Source organism: Dunckerocampus dactyliophorus, chromosome 14, assembly GCF_027744805.1.
Source record: "Dunckerocampus dactyliophorus isolate RoL2022-P2 chromosome 14, RoL_Ddac_1.1, whole genome shotgun sequence".
In the NCBI taxonomy this organism is placed as follows: Eukaryota; Metazoa; Chordata; class Actinopteri; order Syngnathiformes; family Syngnathidae; genus Dunckerocampus; species Dunckerocampus dactyliophorus.
Genome location: NC_072832.1, coordinates 23947607 through 23970146, shown reverse-complemented (window position 1 = coordinate 23970146; position 22540 = coordinate 23947607). Strand labels below are relative to the sequence as shown.

The 22540-nt window shown below is 43.4% G+C and overlaps 3 protein-coding genes across 5 annotated transcripts; 2 read left to right on the top strand and 1 right to left on the bottom strand.

Annotated features, from left to right (window-relative positions):
* Positions 1-342: 342 nt before the first annotated feature.
* Positions 343-8659, top strand: ncoa4 (nuclear receptor coactivator 4). Of its 2 annotated transcripts, none has more exons than XM_054798993.1 (10): positions 343-520; positions 1678-1792; positions 4300-4440; positions 5166-5257; positions 5509-5617; positions 6585-6686; positions 6794-7516; positions 7601-7813; positions 7882-7974; positions 8052-8659. In XM_054798993.1, the coding sequence occupies exons 2-10, from the start codon at positions 1679-1681 to the stop codon at positions 8055-8057; spliced, it is 1593 nt and encodes a 530-aa protein (XP_054654968.1). In that variant the 5' UTR covers positions 343-520; position 1678; the 3' UTR covers positions 8058-8659. The 2 variants fall into 2 exon arrangements, with proteins under 2 accessions (XP_054654968.1, XP_054654969.1); XM_054798994.1 differs by having other exon boundaries at positions 345-520; positions 7622-7813.
* Positions 8660-8985: 326 nt separating this feature from the next.
* On the top strand, positions 8986-12839 carry LOC129194081 (zinc finger protein 420). 2 transcript variants are annotated; one of them, XM_054798995.1, is made up of 3 exons: positions 8986-9151; positions 10613-11176; positions 11326-12839. In XM_054798995.1, the coding sequence occupies exons 2-3, from the start codon at positions 10620-10622 to the stop codon at positions 12143-12145; spliced, it is 1377 nt and encodes a 458-aa protein (XP_054654970.1). In that variant the 5' UTR covers positions 8986-9151; positions 10613-10619; the 3' UTR covers positions 12146-12839. The 2 variants fall into 2 exon arrangements, with proteins under 2 accessions (XP_054654970.1, XP_054654971.1); XM_054798996.1 differs by lacking the exon at positions 8986-9151 and adding an exon at positions 9734-9841.
* Positions 12840-13198: 359 nt separating this feature from the next.
* Positions 13199-19935, bottom strand: prph2b (peripherin 2b (retinal degeneration, slow)). The gene is made up of 3 exons (XM_054798998.1): positions 19106-19935; positions 17308-17554; positions 13199-14097 (listed from the first exon to the last, which is right to left on the bottom strand). The coding sequence occupies exons 1-3, from the start codon at positions 19684-19686 to the stop codon at positions 13903-13905; spliced, it is 1023 nt and encodes a 340-aa protein (XP_054654973.1). The 5' UTR covers positions 19687-19935; the 3' UTR covers positions 13199-13902.
* Positions 19936-22540: the final 2605 nt, after the last annotated feature.

Genomic DNA, 22540 nt, shown 5'->3' with positions numbered 1-22540 from the left:
CCCCCCCCCCCCCCCCCATCCCCTTTTCTTAATCAAATATAGGTTTTATTTGTGTCAGACCTTTCCGACATTGCAGCTGTACCCTGTAAGAAGCCACACAGGCACATGGATAAAAAAATACAGCCACACGGAAAGGTCGGAAACCTAAAGTCAACCCATATTCATATTTTAACGTACATTGGAGTGGTTATAGCCTGTTTAATAAAATATATACACAATAAAAGTGGCCCCCGCATCATTTTAATGTTTCTGCATGTGACACACGGTAGAAAATGCTTGGACACCCTACGCAATGCTGTGGGCATGACACTTCCTTGTTGTGTTGTCAGCTGACAAATGGCAGCACGAAGAAGAAGAGGAAGGCCCGCCCCTCTTCTTACGCTTCCCTGAACGCGACCGAGCTGTTCAGAGTGTTGAAAAAAAACAAGACATTCTGACCCGCTTGCCTCGTCAAGGAGCAGTCAAACCAATCTGGATTGTTTCCGACGTTGACGTCAAGCTTCCTCAACAGAATCATCGGGTGAGTTTAATCGTCGGTCTTTAGGTGTGACAAGACCGGCGTCGACGAGTTTAGCGGCGCTAAGGCTAATGCTAATTTCAAAATGGTGTCTTGGTGTCCCCTACGCTTCCGTCAGTCTGCTTTAACCAACACCATTGATTAGAACTTCAATGCGGAGTACTGAGTGGAACACTTCTTATGTTTGCTGCGCATCGGAACACATGTTTGTAGGTCCTGTTGACAATTGATGATTGCAGTGACGTCACCGTGCGGACGTGCAAGATGACAGTCGGCGATGGCGGACACGTTGACAAAGCACAAGTTTCATTTCCACGACTAAGCACTTTCTTTTCCTGCAACAGTTGATCGTTTGTTTATATTTTTTCTCCACACGACAAGAGATCCATTTTGACTACTAATGTTAATTCCTTCGTTGTGTTGCTGAATGTTATGGACGATGTGTGGTAGTGTTATTGATCATTGACGTCTGTACATTGATTAAACCGACTGTGCATTAATAGTCTTGTCTGGAGGGCTTTACATTGTAAGATAGTACATAGTGATATCTATTAAAGTCAGCAAAACGATGAAAGTGATATTTTCCCGTGCATTGTGACGTTAAACACGTCTAAGGTCAGGCGTGTTTTTAGTGAGTGTGAATGTTATCAGCTGTGTATGTTTACAGCTGATAAGACCACGCCTTTTGCCCTGCAGGACATGCCCGCCCCTCCATGAGTGGCGATGACAACTGTACCATTGCACTTGCAAACAAATTTACAATGTCAGCAAAACACAAAACACTCCACGTGAGACGGCCTTCTGATCCAAGTCAGAGGGGTCAAGAGGCGGAACAAGATGTCAAGCATGCCTTTGGAGAAGTCCGCTCCACTTATGTGCCATTTAGTCAAAGTGATGTACAGTAAACTTTACTGTCTCAAGTGTTTTGTCTATATTTGTAATCTGGGTGTGTGCTGCAAGTCGTTTTGGACCTGACTTCAACCAGCATGTAAGATGAAATAACTTTTGTTTAGGTGTGTCTCTTCCCACCCAAACTACGAAAATTTAGGCTGTTGTCTCATTTTCTTCTCGTGGGAGGTCACGTGAGCATGTGCTGTCGCAGTGAGAATATTTCTGAGCGTGCCGTGTCATGTCTCGTTTTTCCCGTTTTCCACTTCCAGGATGCCGACAACGGGCAGCAAGCTGAAGCAGTGCCTGCTGGCTCAGGATCAGCTCGAGAGCGCCATCAATGCCGTGATGAAGACTGAGCAGCAGCTCCGGGAGAACGCCAGAGAGGTGAGCATCTTCACTACCTGTCCGTTGTCCAACGTGAGGCACATGTGCATGAGGATATTGTATGGTAATGGTACTCAAAAGTGTAATTCATCAACTTGACTCAAGTGTATTTTTAATTGATGGGAAAATCCAGAAGCTGTGTGCTTTAAGTAGTCCAAAGAGCTTTCTAGAGCAATTACAGCGTGGGTTTAAAAAAAAAAAAAAAGCTGGCATTTTACTTTTAAGTTTTTGATCAAATAAAAGCAGAAGTTGTTTGAATTTAACCAATTTGTATAGTAAAAAATGGGGCAAAATCCTCAAATTTAATTATTTGTGAAAAAGTATGAGGTTTTACTTTTAAGCCATATCATCCAGCCCTACTTGTCAATCCTGCTCACACTGCGGTAAGAGCCTAACAAGTCAAAGTCCAAAGGTTAACCACATTGATGTTTTGGTCATGTGGTGAAAGCGCCTTGTTTTTGAGTGGCCTGTGTGAATCAGTCATGTTTAGTCCAGAGCTTTCATGGTGTCTTGTACCACACATTTAAAAAAAAAACAAACAAAAAAACAAATAACTACATCAAATTTTGTACAAATGAATTTCCATTTTGGAAATATGGGCCATTATTTTATTAAAAAAAACAATATACAATCAGATATCCCAAAGTTTTTGTATGTTTTTTTGCGAGCTGCAACTCATCCCACTTGGTTCAATGGTCCTAGAACACACCACTGTGCATGTGCTAACTTTCTCTGAAACTACTATCTTGTATTTTTCTTTAATCTCATATTTGGTCCTGATACTCTGTAGGAATGGCTATAGGTAAGGTTTGATGACGTTATGGAGTGCCAATGTGCATATTTGTTTTGTTCACAACCTCAGGTTAATTCGTGCTAGCACACTGCCTGTTACCACACACATCAAACAGTAATGTATAATATAGGGGTGCAGCAATACATGTATCCTTATGGAAAAGTACAATATGCATGCTTACTGAACTGTGACCCCTGTATCGAACAATACAGAGTTTTATATTTATTTTATCAACCTCTGACGGCGCTCTGTGCTGAAAGCTCCGTGTATCTGCAATCGTCTACTCTGGTTTAGGTTGCATTGTCAAGCACAGAGCCACGAGCGCCGCCTTCCACATTCATACAATGCTGAAAATGTTTTTTTAGTATCATCTCCACTCTGAAAAACAGGCTCCTACAGGTGGATGGTGAGTCTGTATTAGTGATGTGCAGCTCGATATTGACATGTCGATACTTCCCATACCAGCTCCTCAGACTCTCAGATTCCCAAATCAAAAATATCGATCCTTCAGTCATTTGAGGTAATGTTTATCTGTAGAAACGATAACTGATTGTAAACACAGCCATGTGTGACTTGTGAATGAAGTTTTCTTTCTTATAGTCGTTCTTAAAAAGAAATAATTTATACTTCAGGGTTTAAAGGGGACCTATTATACTCCCTTTCGGGCCTTTGTATTAAGTTCTGGACTCCTACAGAGCAGCTCCACACGATAAACCGCACAGAAAGCGTTCTAGTTCTTCCAGACTCTGCACCTGTTCCTGCAGTGTTTTCTGCCTCCCACCCAAATGGCCTGTATAATTTACTCCACTCCCGACCCTCCTCCACGTACGCGTCCCGTTTGTTATTGTTACTTACAGCTTGCTCTTGTGACTCTTGAACGCGACCAAGTAACGTTGGAAATGTGTCAGACTTCAGCAACAGTTTGGCGGGCAGTCCAGCTTCGTATTGGCCCATGTTCACAAAACAGTCCCGTGTGAAGTGCCGTTGACAGATGAGCATATTTTTTCTTGCTGGCCGGGAATCAGCAACTCCAACCACTTCTGCCTGATGCTTGCCTCTTTATGCACACCCGAACAAACGTTTCCTGTGAGCCATACGTGCTAACACGGTGAACAGAGCAGAGTGAAGCAGAGAGGGGGGAGGGCAGACCGACAGCTTTTCCCTGGGTATGCCCAAAGTCAGTGGAACTCGGTGTTAAACAAAACAAAAAAAACCTCTGTAAAACACAGCATGCAGAGCCATCCAAAAATGCTTTCAGGTCTCACTTCCAAATGCGTAAACCTCATTATCTGATGCATGGACATCCTTTTAACACGAGAATACAAGAATACAACATTGTAACAACATTTATAGATCAGAAAAGAGGAAAAGCATAATAGGTCTCCTTTTTAAAATGAATAAATTAGTTTACTTATTCATTTATTTAACAAATTAATTAAATGTTTTGTATTATTTATGCTATAATTTGAAATAGACTACATTCTAAAATTTACAAAACACATTAGGTGAATTATTTAATTGATAAATTAATAAAATGCTTTGTATTATTTATGCTGTGATATGAAATATATTACATTTAAAAATTTACCAGACATTATAAGATAAATTAGACCGCTATAATGTAAAAGGTTGGGGACTACTGGTGTATAGGGCCTTTTTAATGAGTGTTTCCTGCTTGTGCTCTCCAAAACTTCGACTTTTGTGTTTGTATCAGGTGCGCTGGCAGCTGCAGAGCTGCGTGAGTCGCCAGCAGGAGGCGCTGCGCTGCAGGGAGGTGTGGCTTCTAGGTCAGATCGACCTTCTGGAGCATGTCAAGGCTGAAACGCTGCAGCAGCAGTTGCATCGTCTTCATCGGGTGATTATCTCTCTTTTGCAAACACTTCATCGCCCCTCTTCTACAATCTAGCGCTGTTCAAAGTCAAGTCTGTAGTCCTTATTCCTTAATAACTCTCAGAACTAAATTCCTGCTTCTGTTTATGTCCAAAAGGTCCGTCAAGAAACAAATACATTTTACCCTTAAGAAATAATGCAAATCCAAGGAAGAAAGGGCCAAAATTCCACTGGAGACATGCAGGAAGCTTGTGGCCATGTACAAGAATTGTCTAGAAGCAGTCATAAACAACAAAGGCATGCTATTGACTATTAAAGAATACACTGGACGCAGTAAACCTAGGATATGAATAAGTTTGAACATGACATTTAAAAAAAATTCCATGAATAAAATACCCCTGAAATTAAGAATTTCTTAAATTGTGTATTGTTATTCTTTCACTTGTTGGTCACATATTAATTATAAATTAACTTGACAAAATGCATTCATTTAATAAAAAAAAATAAAAAATCTCAAGTATTAACAAGTGTATGAATAATTTTGAGGACAACTATACAACTAATATTTATGGTGTAAATCACAATATGGGGGGGAACTATGGCGCTGGGCGGAGGTCTGCACTCTCGGAGTGCTTTTCTAGTTTGCTAGGTGTTAGGTTACCAGTGTACATTCAAAGGTTAAGTCTTTATTCTCAATTGAGACTTTACACTTGAGTTTTTATTGAGTTAGTCGTTTTGGTCTTGTTGCAGCTGCACGGTCAGCTAGATGTGATCTCACAGCAGCTGCAGAACGCCAACAGCAGCAGCGACCTGAACAACCAGTTGACCAGCTGCATGGACAAGTAAGAATTGTGTTTGCTTTTTAGCTTCATGTTCTTTTTGTATGTGGCCAGAGTATACTAGTGTTGTGTAATAATGTTGCGCAACAATTCCTGGAATGCTACAATGTTACAATTTGTGAAGCTGACTGGCGTCCAAAACTGCACTAAGCCCCAACTAGACTTACCCAGATGCTCTTAGAAGATTCCTGTCTCACAATTGCAGATGGATGGCCTCTGTCATACATTCTTCTCACTGTTTGTGTTGTCATCAGGTTGTCATCTCTGAGTCTGATGCCAGAGGAAACACCTGAGATGAGCTTTGATGCCGACTCGCGCTCCCTAAGAGACGCAATCACCTCATTTGGCAGCATCACTGCCCAGGTAACACACGCTATCACTAGTAATTGGGGTGCACAATAATTATCAGATTGGTAATTATCGGGCCGTTATGAGGGGAATTATGACATCATACCAATAAATCTGACAGCGTTTCGGACATATGCATGTTCGAAATTAATTAAACCAAACCAAACTGATAACCAATAATTAATGCTCTAATGAGGCGAGATTACCCGTACTATGCGGGTGAGCAAATCAAGCGCTCCTTTTTTTCTCCTGCCTGTGACGTTACAGTCTGTCGTAACTTCCCGAGCTCACTTATAAACAAATATTCACTTTCCGAGGAAGACATTTTGTGTGCTAGTTGCACAAAATTCTGATGAGAGGAAAAAAAACCCAAATCTTTGTCAGCCACCTAAACGCCAATGCCGCGGTGTTTGAAAAGTGCAAAAGGTTTGCCAGAGACCTCCATGGTGTCACACGGGCTGCTCGGAGCGTGTGCCCAAATATAGTGCACCTTGCTGGGACTCCAGCTCTATACTCTCTTCTGATAGTAGTGATGTGGCAGTAGTAATGCCATGATATTTGATTAGGACAAATCAACAGGTACAGTTGGTCAAATCCTAATTTGTCCGAGTCCTTCTTACGTCCAGGTGAGCACAAACTACTGTTAAATCTAAATAAAAAAAAAAAAGTAGATATAAAAAAGTAATCAGCTATCTGTACAATATCGGTCTTGAGAAACGCACAGTTATGGGTATCTGGGGGGAAGGAAAAAAAAGTTATTGTGCATCTTTTACGAGCAATCAAACAACTACACACACCAGGAAATAAGCACACGGTGTATGCGTTGGAGAGAGACACACCCCTTTGATGTACACTGATGATAAGATGAAGAATATACTTCAGTCATTACTGTTGCATTGACAGCAAAATACGATTGGAGTGATTTAACGGCCAACAGATGCTTAAGAAACCCTAACTTCTGCAATGATGACTGTTTGTGCAGAAAGTGGAGGACGGAGCTTTGGGCAACTGGCTGCTGGAAAGTCATCCTATTGGACATCAGGCCAGCAAAGATTCCCAGGATTGGCTGTCACAGAAGGATAAAGTAAGGGAGGCGGAGTCACATACACGGCATATAGTAACAACTGATGTTTTGTACCACTCATTGAAGATGAAGGTGAAATTTGCTGACTCACCGTTGTCCATGTGCAGACCCCCTGTCCTGTCCTGGAATCTGTGGATTTCCTCAAGGCCTGGGGTCAGCTGCGAGACCTGGAAACATGGCTGCTCCAGGACCAGAAGCCTGTCGACCGGCAGCACAGCGTCAGCAGCTGTAGTTCCTCCTTCTCCATCGAGAAGATTGACGAGTCTGACTTGTGTGACGGCCTTCAGGACGACGACCTGAGTGAGTGGCTGGTTACCCCTCCCGCCGACCCCATGGAGTCGGATGCTGAGCGCTGGCGCCAGCTTTTGAAGCCTTTTTCCGAGCGCTGGTCATGCAGCGACTGGCTGACTGGGTCGAGCCGTCCAATGGCCGACTGCTCATCCTGCTGCCAAACCACCAAAGCCTTGGAGATAGAGAACCTGGGAGAGCTCAAGTGCCTGAAGACCCCATCTACCACCAGCCCGTCCTCACCCACAGCCGCCATTACGACCCTGCAGGCGTGGCTGCAGCAGGCAGGGCCGGTCCAGCAGACGTGTCGGGCCAACGAGCTGTGCTCGAGCTACTCTGAGTGCGTCTGCGATGAAAACTGCGGCAAAGCAGCTCTGAACGCGTGGCTGCTGCAGCACGGCACACTGGATAAGAACGGCGTCCTCGTCACCACTGCTGCCCCGCCCACTACCGCCAAGAACACGGTGACCAAGACCTCGAATGCCCCGCCCACTAGCAAGAATGTGCCGCCCACTCTGCAGCATAGACAGCAGGAAGAGAAGGTAGAGTTGCACATGATGATGATGATGATGATGATGATGATGATGATGATACTGGAAAGTGGATTCGCTGCATCTTGCTGACAGAGCAAGGTGGTGTCTTCACAGGTTCAGGCCATCCTGGAGGTGTGGCTTCACCCCTCCAACTCCTCCTGTAGAGGTTCTTCCCTCCTCACCCCCACTTTGTTTCAAAGGCCTCTGGATCCAGAGCGTTGGGTGCTTCCAAAGAACTCATCCAGTCCTGAAGTGACTTCAGCATCGGAGCAGGACAACAAATGGCTGCTAAAGAAGAAATCTCAGGTAGCAGATTGAAAGACTTGCAGTGATGTGCCAATGAGACTCGTCTGACTGCTTCACTTCTCCCACAGGAGAATGTGGCTCTGCCGTCCGTCTGTGACTTGTTCTCCTGTATGAAAGTGGGCGGCAACAAAGAAAAATGGCTTCACAGGGCTCCCGTTCAGGTGAGAGACAACAAGGACAAGGTGATGAGACTTGTTAGCAACCATGCTAAGCTAGCTGTCGCTTTCTCGTCTTCCAGATGTGATGACGAAGATGAGGAAGAGGAGGTTTCTTCTGGCCTGTGTCACTTTATTGCTGTTTAGCTCACACGATTTATTCAATCCTGCAGCCTTCTTCCTGTGGTATCAGCATTTGCTTCCTGCAAAGGTTCTTCAACTTCTGTGAAGTGCCTGAGTCAAACAGGAAGTCAACTCTTTAATGTGCGCTGTGATCACTCCGTCAACAATTGATAGTTGTGAATCTCCTGATTGGCTGATTTTAGTTTTTCCACCATGAACAACATGGACTATAATCAGGGTGAGTGGTGCTAGCGGGGCAAAGTTCAACTTATTTTAACTCAAATATTTCTATGAAGCATATATTTTTTGCATTTGCATCGAACATTTATTCTGCCTAATTGAGGGTAATACTTCTCATGTTTCCTTTACTCTGCTGCAGAGATGTACATCCTTCTGGATGACTTTTAGCCCAATTATTTTATTTTAAAATCAACTTTTGTGTCTTGATATTAAATTTGCTCTCTTCCAAGTCCAGGATGAAAGCTCCACCAATGATTTAGAATGCACAGTGATGTCATCAGTGCTCTTTTGTTGTGATTCTCCACACTAATAAAACATTTTGACATCAGCTGTGTGAGTGACGTCACTATTCACATGACGACTTTGTATTTCAAGTGGAGTGGGCGGCACTGTCGCTGCGAGAAGACTACATTGCGTGTGTGTGTAAATATATTATTTACTAATTACAAGTACATTATGTGATTAACTTCATCGTTTTGTTGAACTGTAGGACGTGGATCTGAAATACCTTCCTTCACTGGCTCACCGAGGAGGATTTGTCCCTTTGCCTTTTCCGTCAGAACAAAGCTTCGCGATAGTTCGTGTCAGTCACCAGCCAATCAAAGGCGATGTTCGAGCAGGCTGCGCAGCAGCTGGACCAATCAGAGGCGGCGTAGCACTCCGCACGCGCCGAAGCATCTGTCCCGCCCCCGCGGTGGTGCTGCAGCGGTGACTGGATCCTTCGCTCCGGTTGATGTGGTCCAGCTTCGGCAGTCCAGCGACTTCAGTCGTTCCCGACCAGGACCGAAGCAGGAGACGCTGTACCGTTCCGGATTAAACTGTAAGGTTCCAAATAAATTCCGTCATTTGGCCAATGGCGGCGGTGGAAGTTCTGACCGCGAACATAAAGACGAGCGTAGCATTAGTTGTTCATCCAAAGAAGTTGCTGCATTAACAAAATGTAGCCTTTGTCTTCCTTCCTTCTCCTCGATGGAGGCATCCAAGGAGTTCTGTGATTGGCTGGAGATAAGCTTTATGATCTTCACGTTGACACAGTATTATATGTGTCAGGTTTATGACGCAAACATGTACAGTACATATTTCTTCTTCCTGCCCCGTCTACTTACCTTCACTTTGAGGCGGGACATCCCCAGCCAATCATAGAGCGTATAACATGGCATGCTAATTTGCATAGTTTTACCATATCCAAACTGTCACCAGGAGGCGGAAAAAATGTTTACTAATCAATAGAAGTCATCCATTGTAACTAAAACAATCGTATTCCTTCATACTATATGCCATCTATTGATATTATAATATTATTGCATTTATGTAGGCTGTTTGGTGAGAACGAACTATTTTGTGTATGTGTTCCTCGTTTTACTTTGAAGGAGCACCCTGGGCACTTCCGCTGCTCCTAACCATTTAATCCTTTCCCACAATGCTTTGTGTCCACGTCCTCTTCTTCCTGTTTATTGTGACCGTCTCCGCCGGCAACATTTAACGTTCATATTTGACGTTTTCCAGCTCGGTGAGTTCCCAAAACGCCAAAGCTTTTATCAGCACATTCGCTGTCTGCTCTTGGCGGCATTTTTGTCCACTTTACGAGCAATGAGGGGGGGGAAATGCCCCCGCTGCTTCCTCGTCACTGCCGCCGAGCCCAGCAGCCGAGCCCCGGAACTTCATTCAGAAAACGATGTTTTAACGCCCCTAGCTCTAAGAACGACTCCCGACACGTTCCAGGCACATTTTAGTATGCTTTATGAATGTGGACGCTTAGCTGCAATATTCGGCGGCGTTGTACACCTTTTACGGGTTATCAATGAGACATCTTTAATCATGGATGCACTGCTAGGCGCCTGTCGTTTTTAATCGTGACATCACCGCAGCCATTACGTTAAATGCTATGATTCCGATTGATGCTTGATTCACACCGTCATTTTTTATTTAGTCTGACCCACTGCAGTTTAAAAAGAGTGATCTAAATGACATGCTGTGTGAGGTACGCTACAGAAGGGTTCTCAGAGACTGGTAGTGCTTAAAATGATCATCATTTGATTGGAGTCCGTTTCAAGTGTTGGCTGCGGCGCCAATCCGCATAGTTGTTTATGATTGGATTCAAATTGTTTCTTCGTGTCAATACGATATTGTATTACATAATAATTATTATTACAACGCAAATGATGCATCTGCTAAGAAAACCATTAACGTCCCATTTGTTGCAATGCAAGTGCAAATATTACAATATTAGTAATCACTGATCATTGATTGACTTCTTACATCCGCCCCCCCGCTCCCGCAGCTTCAGGATGGAGGACTCCGAGGCGGAGCTGACGGTGTCAGAGGCGGATGCCCTGGGAGCGGACTTCATCACGGTGGAGTTAGACACGCAACCCATCGAGTACGTGGTCAAGTGGGCGGACGTGGGCTCCAAGTTCACCATCTCGTGCGTCAAGAAGGACTCAGATGACCCGGAGCTGAGCGGCGAGCAACTGAAGATCGAAACGGACGAGGCCTTCTTTGCGCCGTACGAGGAGGTGTACCCCTGCGAGGTGATGGAGCAGAGCGTGGAGATAAAGATGGACTCTGACGAGGAGGACCACGAGGTTCTGGTGGAAGCGGGGAGCAGCCAGCTGGACGGTGAGGCCGACTCGGACCAGGCCCCGTTTGAGCCGGACGAGCGGCAGTACCGCTGCAGCTACTGTGGGAAGTGCTATAGCCACGCCTCCAGCCTCTATCGCCACCAGCAGACACACGTCGCCAAGACGGCTAACCTGGTGCCGTCTGCTAAGCGAGCCCTGGAACCCGCTCACCAGGATGCTCGATACACCTGCCAACACTGCGGCATGAGCTTCAAGGGCAGCAGGTGCGTCGGTTGTACCAGCTAAACCTTAGCATGTGTACGCTCACCAGGGGGTGGAGTCTGATCATCTCTGACATCAGAGACAGGAAGTAAATGTCTGTGTTTGTGTGTGTGTGTGTGTGTGTGTGTGTGTGTGAATGTGCGTGTTACAGGATGTTGGGGAGTCACTTGCGGCTGCACGGAAAGAGGCGGATCCACCCGTGCAACATCTGCGGCAAAGAGTTCAACCACAGCTCCAGCCTCTCTCGCCACCGTCTCATCCACAAGAAGGGGAAGGTCCTTCCCAAGGATGCCGGCCTCGCTCACGACACGCCCTCTGTGCACCGCTCGCTAAAGGTGGGCGCAAAGAACAAGAAAGTCAAGAGGCAAAGGCAGCCGTCGGCCATGGTGCAGGTGGCGGGCAGCGGCAGCGACAAGTTCTACGCCTGCCCTCAGTGCGAGATGAGTTTCCGGACGTCCACGCAGCTGTCCAAGCATCAGGTGACACACGTGAAGGAGCTGCTGGACAATTACACGCCCGGCAAGGAGAACCTGGCCGAGACCTCGTCTGACCTCAAGATCCGCCTCAAGCTCTGCTCCCGCGACAAGCCCAACTTTTACACGCTCTGCAAGAAGAACCGGCGCCGCCGTGGAGGGCGGGTCGGCAAGCGGGGTTCCGCCCCCTCGGAGGAGGACGCGGGCGCGGCCGAGCGCCACAGCTGTAGCCAGTGTGGGAAGCACTTCAGCCACGCCTCCGGCCTGGCGCGACATCTGCAGAGCCACCGGGCGGCGGATGGCGTAGAGCGGGGGAAGGCCCGTCTTCCCGGCACCAAGACCAAGACCTTCACCTGCACCACCTGCAACAAGACCTTCATGCACTCGTCCAGCTTCTCCCGCCACAAGAAGGCGCACCTGGACGCTGCCATCGCCGCCGCCATTGCCGAGAGGGGTGTCTTAGACGAGACTGCGCCGCTCGAGACCGACTCTGAGTGATGTCACATGACTGGTGGTGGTGCTGGGGGCAGGGGGGCAGGGCCTGCTCGGGGACAAGGTGCTTCGCGATCTGGTGTAAATTGCAGCAGGATGTCCAAATACGGTCAGAAGTGACAGCGCCCCGCCTCCCTCAGCCGCACTTCATTTTCCATCAGCCAACAGGAAGTGGAACATTCCCCAGCTGCGTGGCGTTGACTTGTTTCTCCAGCCGTTAAAAGTTGCGCTAAAAGCACTTAACGTCGAAACTTTTTTCTCCAAATGTTTGATGTCTCCGCCCACTTCCTTCCCAAGTGATTTGATTGGCTGTTTCTGTTTGCATGACGGTTTCCAACCTGCAGCGGCCATCTTTGTATTTTCTGACCACGGGGGACTTTTGGGATAATGTTGTCATGTTCAAAATATACAAACGATATTTAAAACGTCACCGGCGAGGAAGGAGCCCCCTTGTTACCGTAGCAACACGTTTATTCCAAGTTCATCAGTTCCACTCATTGGTGGCGTTAAAACTGCTGGTTGGAGCGTGGCGTGTTGATGCTCGACTTTAACAATCCCACAAAGACGTTAAGTGTATATAAAAAAAAAAAAGCTTGTGTCGTTCCCCTTTAGCCTCCATGTTGTATTGCATCAGTGTCGTGTTTACTCATTAGCGCAAAGCAGTTTGATGTGTACTTTTTGTAATAAATCGTGAAAATAAGGCCTCGCTACTTTTTTTTTTGGGAACAAAAAGTGCATTGAAATGTTTTCAATTGAGTTTGTTTTTTCTTTTTGTATTACATTTGGACTGAAATTCTGTTTAAAAATGCACAAAGTAGTAAGTTAAAAAGCACACATTTTATGGTAATTATGAATGCTGCCATGTTAATATATACATTCAATATTAATGAGCTGTTTGATGTTTCATATGGATGAGGAACACGGAGGTATGACGGCTACCCTCTAGTGGTCACACTGCTCTGGTACATGAGCTGCTTTGGAGTCGGGGGGCGGGGCCTATCCGAGTTGACTAATTAGGGCGGGAGGTGGCCTCTCAATCAAAGGACCTTCACAGTGTCATGTATTTGTTGTCTCTTTATTAGGAACATTTTTCCTGAACAGACAATAAAATATATTTGCATTACTGCTAACATTTACGACAGATCTACATAATCATTTTACACTTCAGTCATCAATTCTCCTTTGGTGGCTCAGAGGTCATACCCCCAGGGAGGTGTTGGGACCAGGAGGAGACGCCCCAATACACACACATACACACACACACTGTACACGCAACACTTTTTTTAAACTAAAAGCTCTGAGTGACAATGATATTCCTAACAATAACATATCTACAGGTAAATACAATCGCCCCTTTTCCACTGCAGGAACTTTCCTATTTATCGTGGTGGACCTATTACCCCTAGCCACCCACCCTCCACCCCACACCACCCCGTTTCCCTGTTTCCACCAAAACAAAAACGACCTGTGTAAAGAGGTTTCCCTATTTCAACAGTTTCGTTGAACATGCTTCAATGTTTCTACTCAGCCGCCATGTTTTGTGTTATGTTTACCAGGAAAAGTTCCTGGACTTTTCATGGAAAAGGGACTTTACTGTGTGTGTGTGTGTGTGTGTGTTTGTGTGTGTGCACGTGTGTTCACTCCTTTGGCTTAAAAGTAAAAAAAAAAAGTTAGCTTATTGTGAGAGAAGAATGTTGATGTGTTTATTTACAGAGTGTGTGTGTGTGTGCGTGTAAGCAGCACTCTGCTAGTGGGCGGGGCTCTCAGGTGGCCGCCTCCTCGCCTTCCCCCACGTTGTTGGACTTGCCCAAAGTCTTGACCTTCGCCAGAAGATCCGTCAACGTCTCCTTGACGCTTTTCTCCAGCAGCCAGCCTTCACTCTCGCACTCGGGGTTGTCTGGGTCTGCCATGGTCTCCAGAGCCGTACTCAGGTACTTCAAGCCCGCCATGTCCAACGACTGCAGCACACACACACACACACACACATGCACACAAGGGAAGTTCAGATTTGTTTCCATCACGTGACCAAAGTGCGGCCCGCTGCACATTGTAATATTATAATTTAACAAGACCACTTCAAAGAACAGCAGAATCAGCAGTATTTTTTTTTTAAGTCAAACAATTAGGAGAAAAAAAACGTAATTTTATGAGACTAATCTTGTAATATTATGAAGAAAAAATATATTTTTTAACAGCATAAAGTTGAAATATTAAAGAAAAGTTATTTTTTACAGCTGTAACATTAGGAGAAACAAACAAAACAATGAAATTGTAATTTTTTGAAAATTGAAAATTTGAAATAAATTTTAAAAAGTAGTTGGAAAAAGTAAAAATATTATGGGAATAAATAAAGCCATAATTATGAGAAAATAATTTTTAAAAAAGTAGTTGGAAAATGTAAAAAAAACAACAACAAAACCCAGCAAAAATGGAAAAATCAGCAATAATTTTACAAGAATGAAGTCAAAATATTAAAAGAAAAAAGTTGTAATATAATGAGAAAAATTCATAATTTTTTTGTGTAATATTGTAATATGAGGAAAAATTACGTAATTTTATCAGCATAAAGTTGAAAAATTTAAGAAAAAAAGACATGAAATTTTTTAACATTTGTAATATTATGAGAAACAAACAAAATAATGAATACAGTTGTAATTTTTTGAAAATTAGGTTGCAAAAACAATATTACAATATTACGAGAAAAAAAGTAATAATTACGAGAAGAAAATTTACTACAAGAAAATTGAAATCGTTGGAAAATGTACAAAAAATACTCATCAGAAATGGAAAAAGAGCTGCTACAAGCTACAAGAATAAAGTCGTAATGTAATGAGGAAAAAGTCGTAATTTTACGATAAAAAAAACGATAAAAATTTTACGAGGAAAAACTGCATAATTTTAGTAGCGTAAAGTTGAAACAGTCCAGAAAAACCATGTTATTTTTGGGGGAAAAGTCATAATTATTAATTGAAGAAAATGTACTCACAGAAAGTTGGAATAGTTGGAAAAATCATCAGCAGATAGGGAAAAAACAGCCGTAATTTTATGAGAATAACGTCAAAATATTCAGATAAAGCAGTCGCAATTTCACAAGAGTAAACTTGTAATATTATGAGGAAAACTAATGTAAGTTTAGTAGCAGAGTTGAAATATTGAATATTGAAATATTAAAAAATATTAATTTTTAAAGTTTTAATATTATAAGAAACAAACAAAATCAAGTTGTAATGTTTGGACAATTGGGTTGGGGAAAAAGTTACATTCTGGAAATAAAGTCATAATATTTGAAGATGAAAATTTCTGGAGGTTATTTAAGAATAAAGTTGATATATTTGGAGAAAAAAAAGGGGGGGAGAACAAAGACGCAAGTTGATACTAATAATAGGCTCTAGATCAGGGGTCACCAATGTTTTTTCTTGCGAGAGCTACTTTTAGAAAATGAAAATGGCCACGAGCTACTCATTTTTGTAGAAATGATTTTCATACCTTATTTCAACCCAAACAGATCAAATATGCTTGTTTTACCAAAACATTCACAAAATGCTGGTATCCACAACTCACATTTTAAGTTTCACAATACTTTTCTTTCTAGTGTTCTCACATTATTAACTGAAAACCTGAATGAAAAGCAGGCTTGCGGGCACCTCATGTGGTCGTGGGGGGCTACCTGGTGCCCGCGGGCACCACGTTGGTGACCCCTGCTCTAGAGTATATGACAAAGATGTCACTGGTGCAGTATATATATAGAAATAAAAACTGCATTTTAACATTTATTTATATGACATTTATACAGTAACTTCTTAGCACTGCTTTACAAAATATCAAAGTTGCGTCCTTTCATTTTTCACTATGTGGCCCTCACAGGAAACCCCTGTCCTAAAGGACACTTCCTGGACTAACCCGCAGGAGGCCATCTTGCAACTTCAGGAGGAACGTGAGCCAAGGTACTGACTGCAACGGTCTTATTATCAGATCAAAGTTTCTTTCAAAAAGGGCGTAGAAAAATGAAGGAAAGAAATTTGGCCAATCAGAGCCTAGTATAACAGCAGGGGGCGGAGCTTGCGCTCGTCAAACAGATGTGAGCCGATTGAGTTCAGGATGTGACGCTCAAATCCGCCGCTGACATGGCTTGTTGTTTTGACCCACATTGGCGCCAACACAGCAACGATGATCTTCCCAGAATGCAACTCGGTGCGGGAAGTCGGATTAACCCTTCTAGAATAGTCTCTGATCCTCAGTGAGCTTCCTTAGGAGCGTCTCTTTTCAGCTGCTTCGATGTTTTCCCTGTCCGAACTCAGGAACCCTTTCTAAAATCAGAACGATGACTTTCTTTTTTGCCGAGTTGCAAGCAATGATAAAAATGTTTTTGTAAATAAACAAATTGCATTTGGCGATTCTGTCATCGGAAACATAAAGACTTTTATGTGACTCTGACGCCACATGGGACTCACGCGATCACGTCGCTCGTGCTCGTGGCTTCCATTAGCCACTGATTTCGTTTCCGATTCGATACTGAGTAAAAGCCAGGCCGGCATTGGCGATACATGCAAATTCACCTAATGTGTCTAGTAAATTGTAAAAAGTAGTGTATTTGATATCATAGCCTAAAGAATACATGACACTTAATTAATATATTAATTAAGCAAATTATTATTTCAAGTAAATTCCATCCATCCATCCATCTTCTATATCGCTTCTCCTCTTTAGGTCGCGGGGGCATGCTGGAGCCAATCCCATCTGACTTCGGGCGACAGGCGGGGTACACCCTGGACTGGTCGCCAGCCAATGGCAGGGCACATATAGACAAACATCATTCACACTCACATTCATACCTTTGGACAATTTAGAGTCACCTATTAACCTAACATGCATGTTTTTGGATGTGAATACAAATACAAACTTTTCAACAGACAAACGTTTCAGATAAACATGACCTCAAATGACTGAAGTATCGAAAGTATCGCTATTTTGATTTGAGAATAGATTTTAAGACATGAAGAGCTGGTATCGGAAGTATCAATCCGCACATCACTAACCCACGCTATTATCATACATCAAAAATGCCGATAGCATTACATGACGATATTACATGACGCATGCCAGCATGTGAGTCGCGTATGCATAAAACGCCTGTCCATGCTTGATGCTGATTGGCCGAGGCCTCCTACCTCCAGGACGATGGTGGCAATGACGAGCACGCCGATGGAGGTCATCAGGCCGCTGAAGTAGGAGAAGAGGGCCTCGCGGCAGCCCCTCGTCCAGATGTTGAGCTCCTCGGTGCGGTGGTCGTAGTCGTAGTGGGCGGAGTTATTGGTCAGGTGATGCTGTATGCAGGGCCGAGGCGACCCAGGATTACAGCAGCTGAACGGGACGCTGTCCATGAGGAACTTCCCTTCCACGTTGCTGAGGACACGACTGCCAGGCGAGAAGACAACGAGGACGTCAACCAGCGTTCAAATCTGACACCACGCCATCTTGTTATGACTCAAAAGACAATTCTGCATCATCATAATATCTTATCCTCACATGAGACCCGGCATGAGACTCCATGGTGCAGTTAAAATGAGACTTTACATGAGAATGCGTGAAGTGATACATGAAGCAGAGACATGAAGTGAGAATTCAATAGTTCAAGTGAGGCTGATTGAGACTTGACATGACACTCAAAGTGAGAGGTGAATGAGACTGAGAGCTGACATGAGACTCGAAGTGAGAGCTAAATGACATTGAGACAACATGAGACCTGCAATGAGAGCTTAATAAGATTGAGACTTGACATGAGACTCAAAGTGAGATCAGAATGAGATTGTGATGACATGAGACTCAAAGTGAGAGCTGAATGAGATTGAAACTTGACATGAGGCTTCAAATGAGATCTGAATGAGATTGAAACTTGACATGAGGCTCGAAATGAGAGTTAAAATGAGATCGAGACTTGACATGAGACTCGGAGTGAGAGCTGAATGAGATTGAGATGACATGAGACTCGAACTAAGAGTTGAAATGAGATCAAGACGTGACATGAGACTCTAAGTGAGAGTTGTAATGAGATTGGGATGACGTGAGACTCAAAGTGAGAGCTGAATGAGATTGAAACTTGACATGAGGCTCCAAATGATATCTGAATGAGATTGAAACTTGACATGAGACTCGAAATGAAAGTTGAAATGAGATCAAGACTTGACATGAGTCGAAATGAGAGCTGAATAAGATTGAGACGACATGAGACTCAAACTAAGAGTTGAAATGAAATCAAGACTTGACATGAGACTCAAAGTGAGAGTTGTAATGAGGCTGAGACTTGACATGAGACTTGAAGTGAGAGCCGAATGAGATTGAGACATGAGACTCACTCAAAATGGGGGCTGAATGAGATAGACTTGACATGACGCTCGACGTGAGAGTTTAAATGAGACTGGGACTTAACATGAAGCTTATAGTGAGACTTGAAATGAGACTGAGATTTGACATGAGACTCGAAGTGAGAGTTGACATGAGACTGAGAGCTGACATGAGACATGAAGTGAGAAGACATGAGCCTTAACTTGAGACTTGAGGTGGGCGTTGAAATGAGACTCAAAGCGAGACTTATCATGAGGTTTAAGATGAGAGCTGAGGTGCGTGAGGGTGAGTTCAGACGTCATTGACCTTGTCATGTCAGGAAAGATCACATCGTGTGAGATTAGAGACTTAGGAGAACTTTCACCCTCCTAATTCCTTCCTCATCCTCTGCTGACCTCATTCTCATTAGCTCTCTTGTGTATTCTCGCGTGCTCAAAGCTCAAGCAAGATGAGAAATAGTCATGAGCTAGTTTGTATTGTGCACGGGCGCATGTCCATGGTAACGTGAGCAGACCTCTCGCATGACAATACATCACATTTCTCTCCTCTAGCTTCTCAAAGTCTACGAGGATGATGATTTCTCAACTCTAGCGTCTCAAAATCTATGAGGATGATGAGACTCACTCTTTGATCTCGTCGTTGCTCATGTCCAGGTAGCGGTTGCTGATCCACTGGACCTCAAACCAATCCCTATAGTTGTTGTTCCCGCAGCAGCGAAATTCAATCTGTGTCAAGTCCAGAGTCCTTTTCATGAAGCAGCGCCCCGGCGTGTCGGTGTCCTTGTAGAAGCGGATGCTGTTCTTCAGACCTTCGGACAGCGTCAGGTAGACGGCGAACTGCATGAGGAAGCATAGCAGCGCCGCCAGCAGCAGCAGGACGTTGAAGCCGCAGCAAAGCAGCAGAAAGTTTCTCAGCATGGGCTTCCACTTGGAGTACTTGAGCGGGTCCAGGGAGTCGTGGCACACTTTGCCCCCGAAGGCGTTGAGACCGCAGGCCAGCAGCCCCACCAGGATGAGCAGGTTGGGCACCAGGTGGCTCTCGCTCTCGTCCATCAACTCGCTTCTCTTGCGCAGCTCCACCTTGAAGAAGAGGCCGAGGCTGAAGATGAGGATGCCCACGATGACTGAGAACCAGTAGAGCATCCACAGACCCTGGGCCAGCTTCACCCGCTTTTGCAGGTTGAACTTTACCGGCATAAACGGCATTTTCACAGCAGCACGATCCAAACGTTAGAACACAGAAGGCTTCCTCGACAACGTCGGCGACGTAACAAGAGCTTCACAATGTCATCCAGGTGGACGCGGCTAAAGCAACTCCAGCTTTTAGATCCATGGCGCCACACTGCATGTCAGGACAGTCCATGCCGGCCGGGGCCTTGCTGGGCTCCCATCGCATCCGCAGCTCCCAAACTTTCTGGAAAGTCTTCCGACTCCTGTCAGCGCGCTGGATGGAATTCCAATGGGAGCCCAAACTTGTCATCACAAGCTGATAAGCCTGATCCAATTAACACAGATCAGCTGAGCACCGCTAATCAGACTTAGCTCTAATTGGCTTCCCTGAGGGGAGGGGGTAGAGGGAGGGAGAGGGACGGGGGGTCCTTTCATGCCCTGGCATGACATTAAAATAAGGAAGTGTAACATTCTCATACTGTATGAGACATATCTATCTACCAGTGACGCGCAGTCAGGAGAAGGCTCTCATGGTGAAAAATGAATATGAATACTTGTCCTTCCAGCTGTATTGAGCTGTATTCTAAATGCATTTCCAAGGGATCCATGACTCTTAAAGTAAAAATCGCTGCCTCTTCTCAGCTTAGTGCACAAGCCCTGCACTTACCGCCTTGAGTGCACTTAGCGAGTGCGCTGAGTTGGATCGTGGCGCCTGTCAATTTCTGCTTGTCAGCGTGTCGCCAATAATACAATGACTTGGCATCCTTGACTTCCTAAAGAATGTGTAACGCCTTTAATTTAAGCGTGACGTCATTATTCTTCATAATCACACAATAAAATACGGAGAACTGTCATACGCTGATGCGTAAACGTATTAAAGATAGTTTTATGCTCTGCTGATGGAGGATTACATACTTACATACTGTATACACCTGAACTCACCAGGAGGTGGTCAGACTTTTACAACAAAGTGTCACAGAGTTTCCTGGAGAAGGATAGGATACATGTACTTCATATCTAGCTAGAAGGTAAGAACACAAATGTGTTTCAGTTAATACAATCAATAAATAAATGGGACTCAGAAGTATTTGAAACAATTTGATAACATCTTTTAACCAAAGTGAATTATTCTCTTCTTTTTCTTGTTATCCTCTTGATGAGCAACCTGTATTAACATTTCAAAAAAAACCTCTGCAGTTTGGAGTCAATGGTCCACCTATGGAAGGCCGTTTCCGCCACAGGAAGAAAAAAAAAATACCCCCATGGTAAATTGGAATTATGAGATAAAAAGTTAAAATTATGAGATAAAAAGTCCAAATTATGAGATACAAACTGTGCGGGTGCTGAGTGCCATGTGATGAAGGCTCCAGCGAAGAAGGCGACACATTTGCAGTTTGTACCTCAGAATTGTGACTTTTTATCTCATAATTATGACTTTTTATCTGTTAAAGTTGACTTTTTATCTCACAATTAGGGCTTTCCTATCTCATAATTATGACTTTTTATCTCATCTCCTAATTATGACTTTTTATCTCACGAGTTTGACTTTTTATCTCACTCTTTTCCTATCTCATAATTATGACTTTCAACTCTAATGATTATAACTTTTATCTCAGAATTATGACTTTTTTCTGTAATGATTGTGACTTTTTATCTCATAATTTTGACTTTTTATCTCATAAGTTAGACCTTTTTATCCCATAATTATGGACAAGTGGCATAAAAAAATGAATGGATGATCTCATAATTATGACTTTCTGTCTCGTAATTTTGACTTTTTATCTCATAATTATGGCTTTCCCATCTCATAATTATTACTTTACCTATTAATTTCATTTTTTAAAATCTCATAATTATGACTTTCTTCTCTCATAGTTATGACTTTTTATCTCATAATTTCGAGTTTTTTTCTCATAATTATGACTTTCTGTCTTGTAATTTCGACTTTTATCCCATAATTATGGTTTTCATATCTCATAATTGTGACTTTCTTCTCTCATAATTTCGACTTTTTATCTCATAATTATGACTTTTTTCTCTAATGATTAGGACTTTTTCTCTCGTAATTTCAACTTTTTATGTCATAATTATGACTTCTTTAACTACATAATTACAGACAAGTGGCATAGAAAATGGATAGATGGATCTCATAATTATGCCTTTCTATATTGTAATTTTGACTTTTTTTACATGATATTTATGGCTTTCCTGTCTCATAATTAGGACTTCTTATTTTGTCATTTAGACTTTTTATCCCATAATTATGGCTTTCCTATCTCATGATTATGACTTTTTATATCATAATTTTGAGCCATGAACCTCACCGCACGCCACTGAATGATAGAGGCTGACTGTGTCTAATTTAAGGGTCTGCAGCCCACAAGGCCAGCATCCTACCCAGTCAACAAAGGCCAGATGTTCGGAGGCTCCTCCTCAAGCTGCGAACCGGCCTTGTGAATTCAGACGGTCCAGCCTTCCTCACACTTCCTGGCTGTGTCACGTGTTCTCATGTTTACCCTGACATCATGACAGATACATGATATCGGCCGATTGTTCAATCACTAAAGGAGAGAAGAAAACCTAACTAAAGTGAAGGAGAACAAACAAAATGTGACATTATAGAAGCAAAGTTATTAGTTTTTTAAATGTATGTTTTATATTAATAGCTACTTATTTGTTACTCTTTGGATACTTTGTTCATTTGTACAGCACTCTGATCAGCAACAACACATTATTTATGAAATGTGTTTATATATAGATGCCAGCACTTAAGGATCATTTCAATACCTCCACCAACTTGCATGGTATTTATAAGTTTTAATGTATGTATTATTAGATCACATATATGACTTGATGTAATAAAACAATGTAGCATTCTGCACAGTTTCAA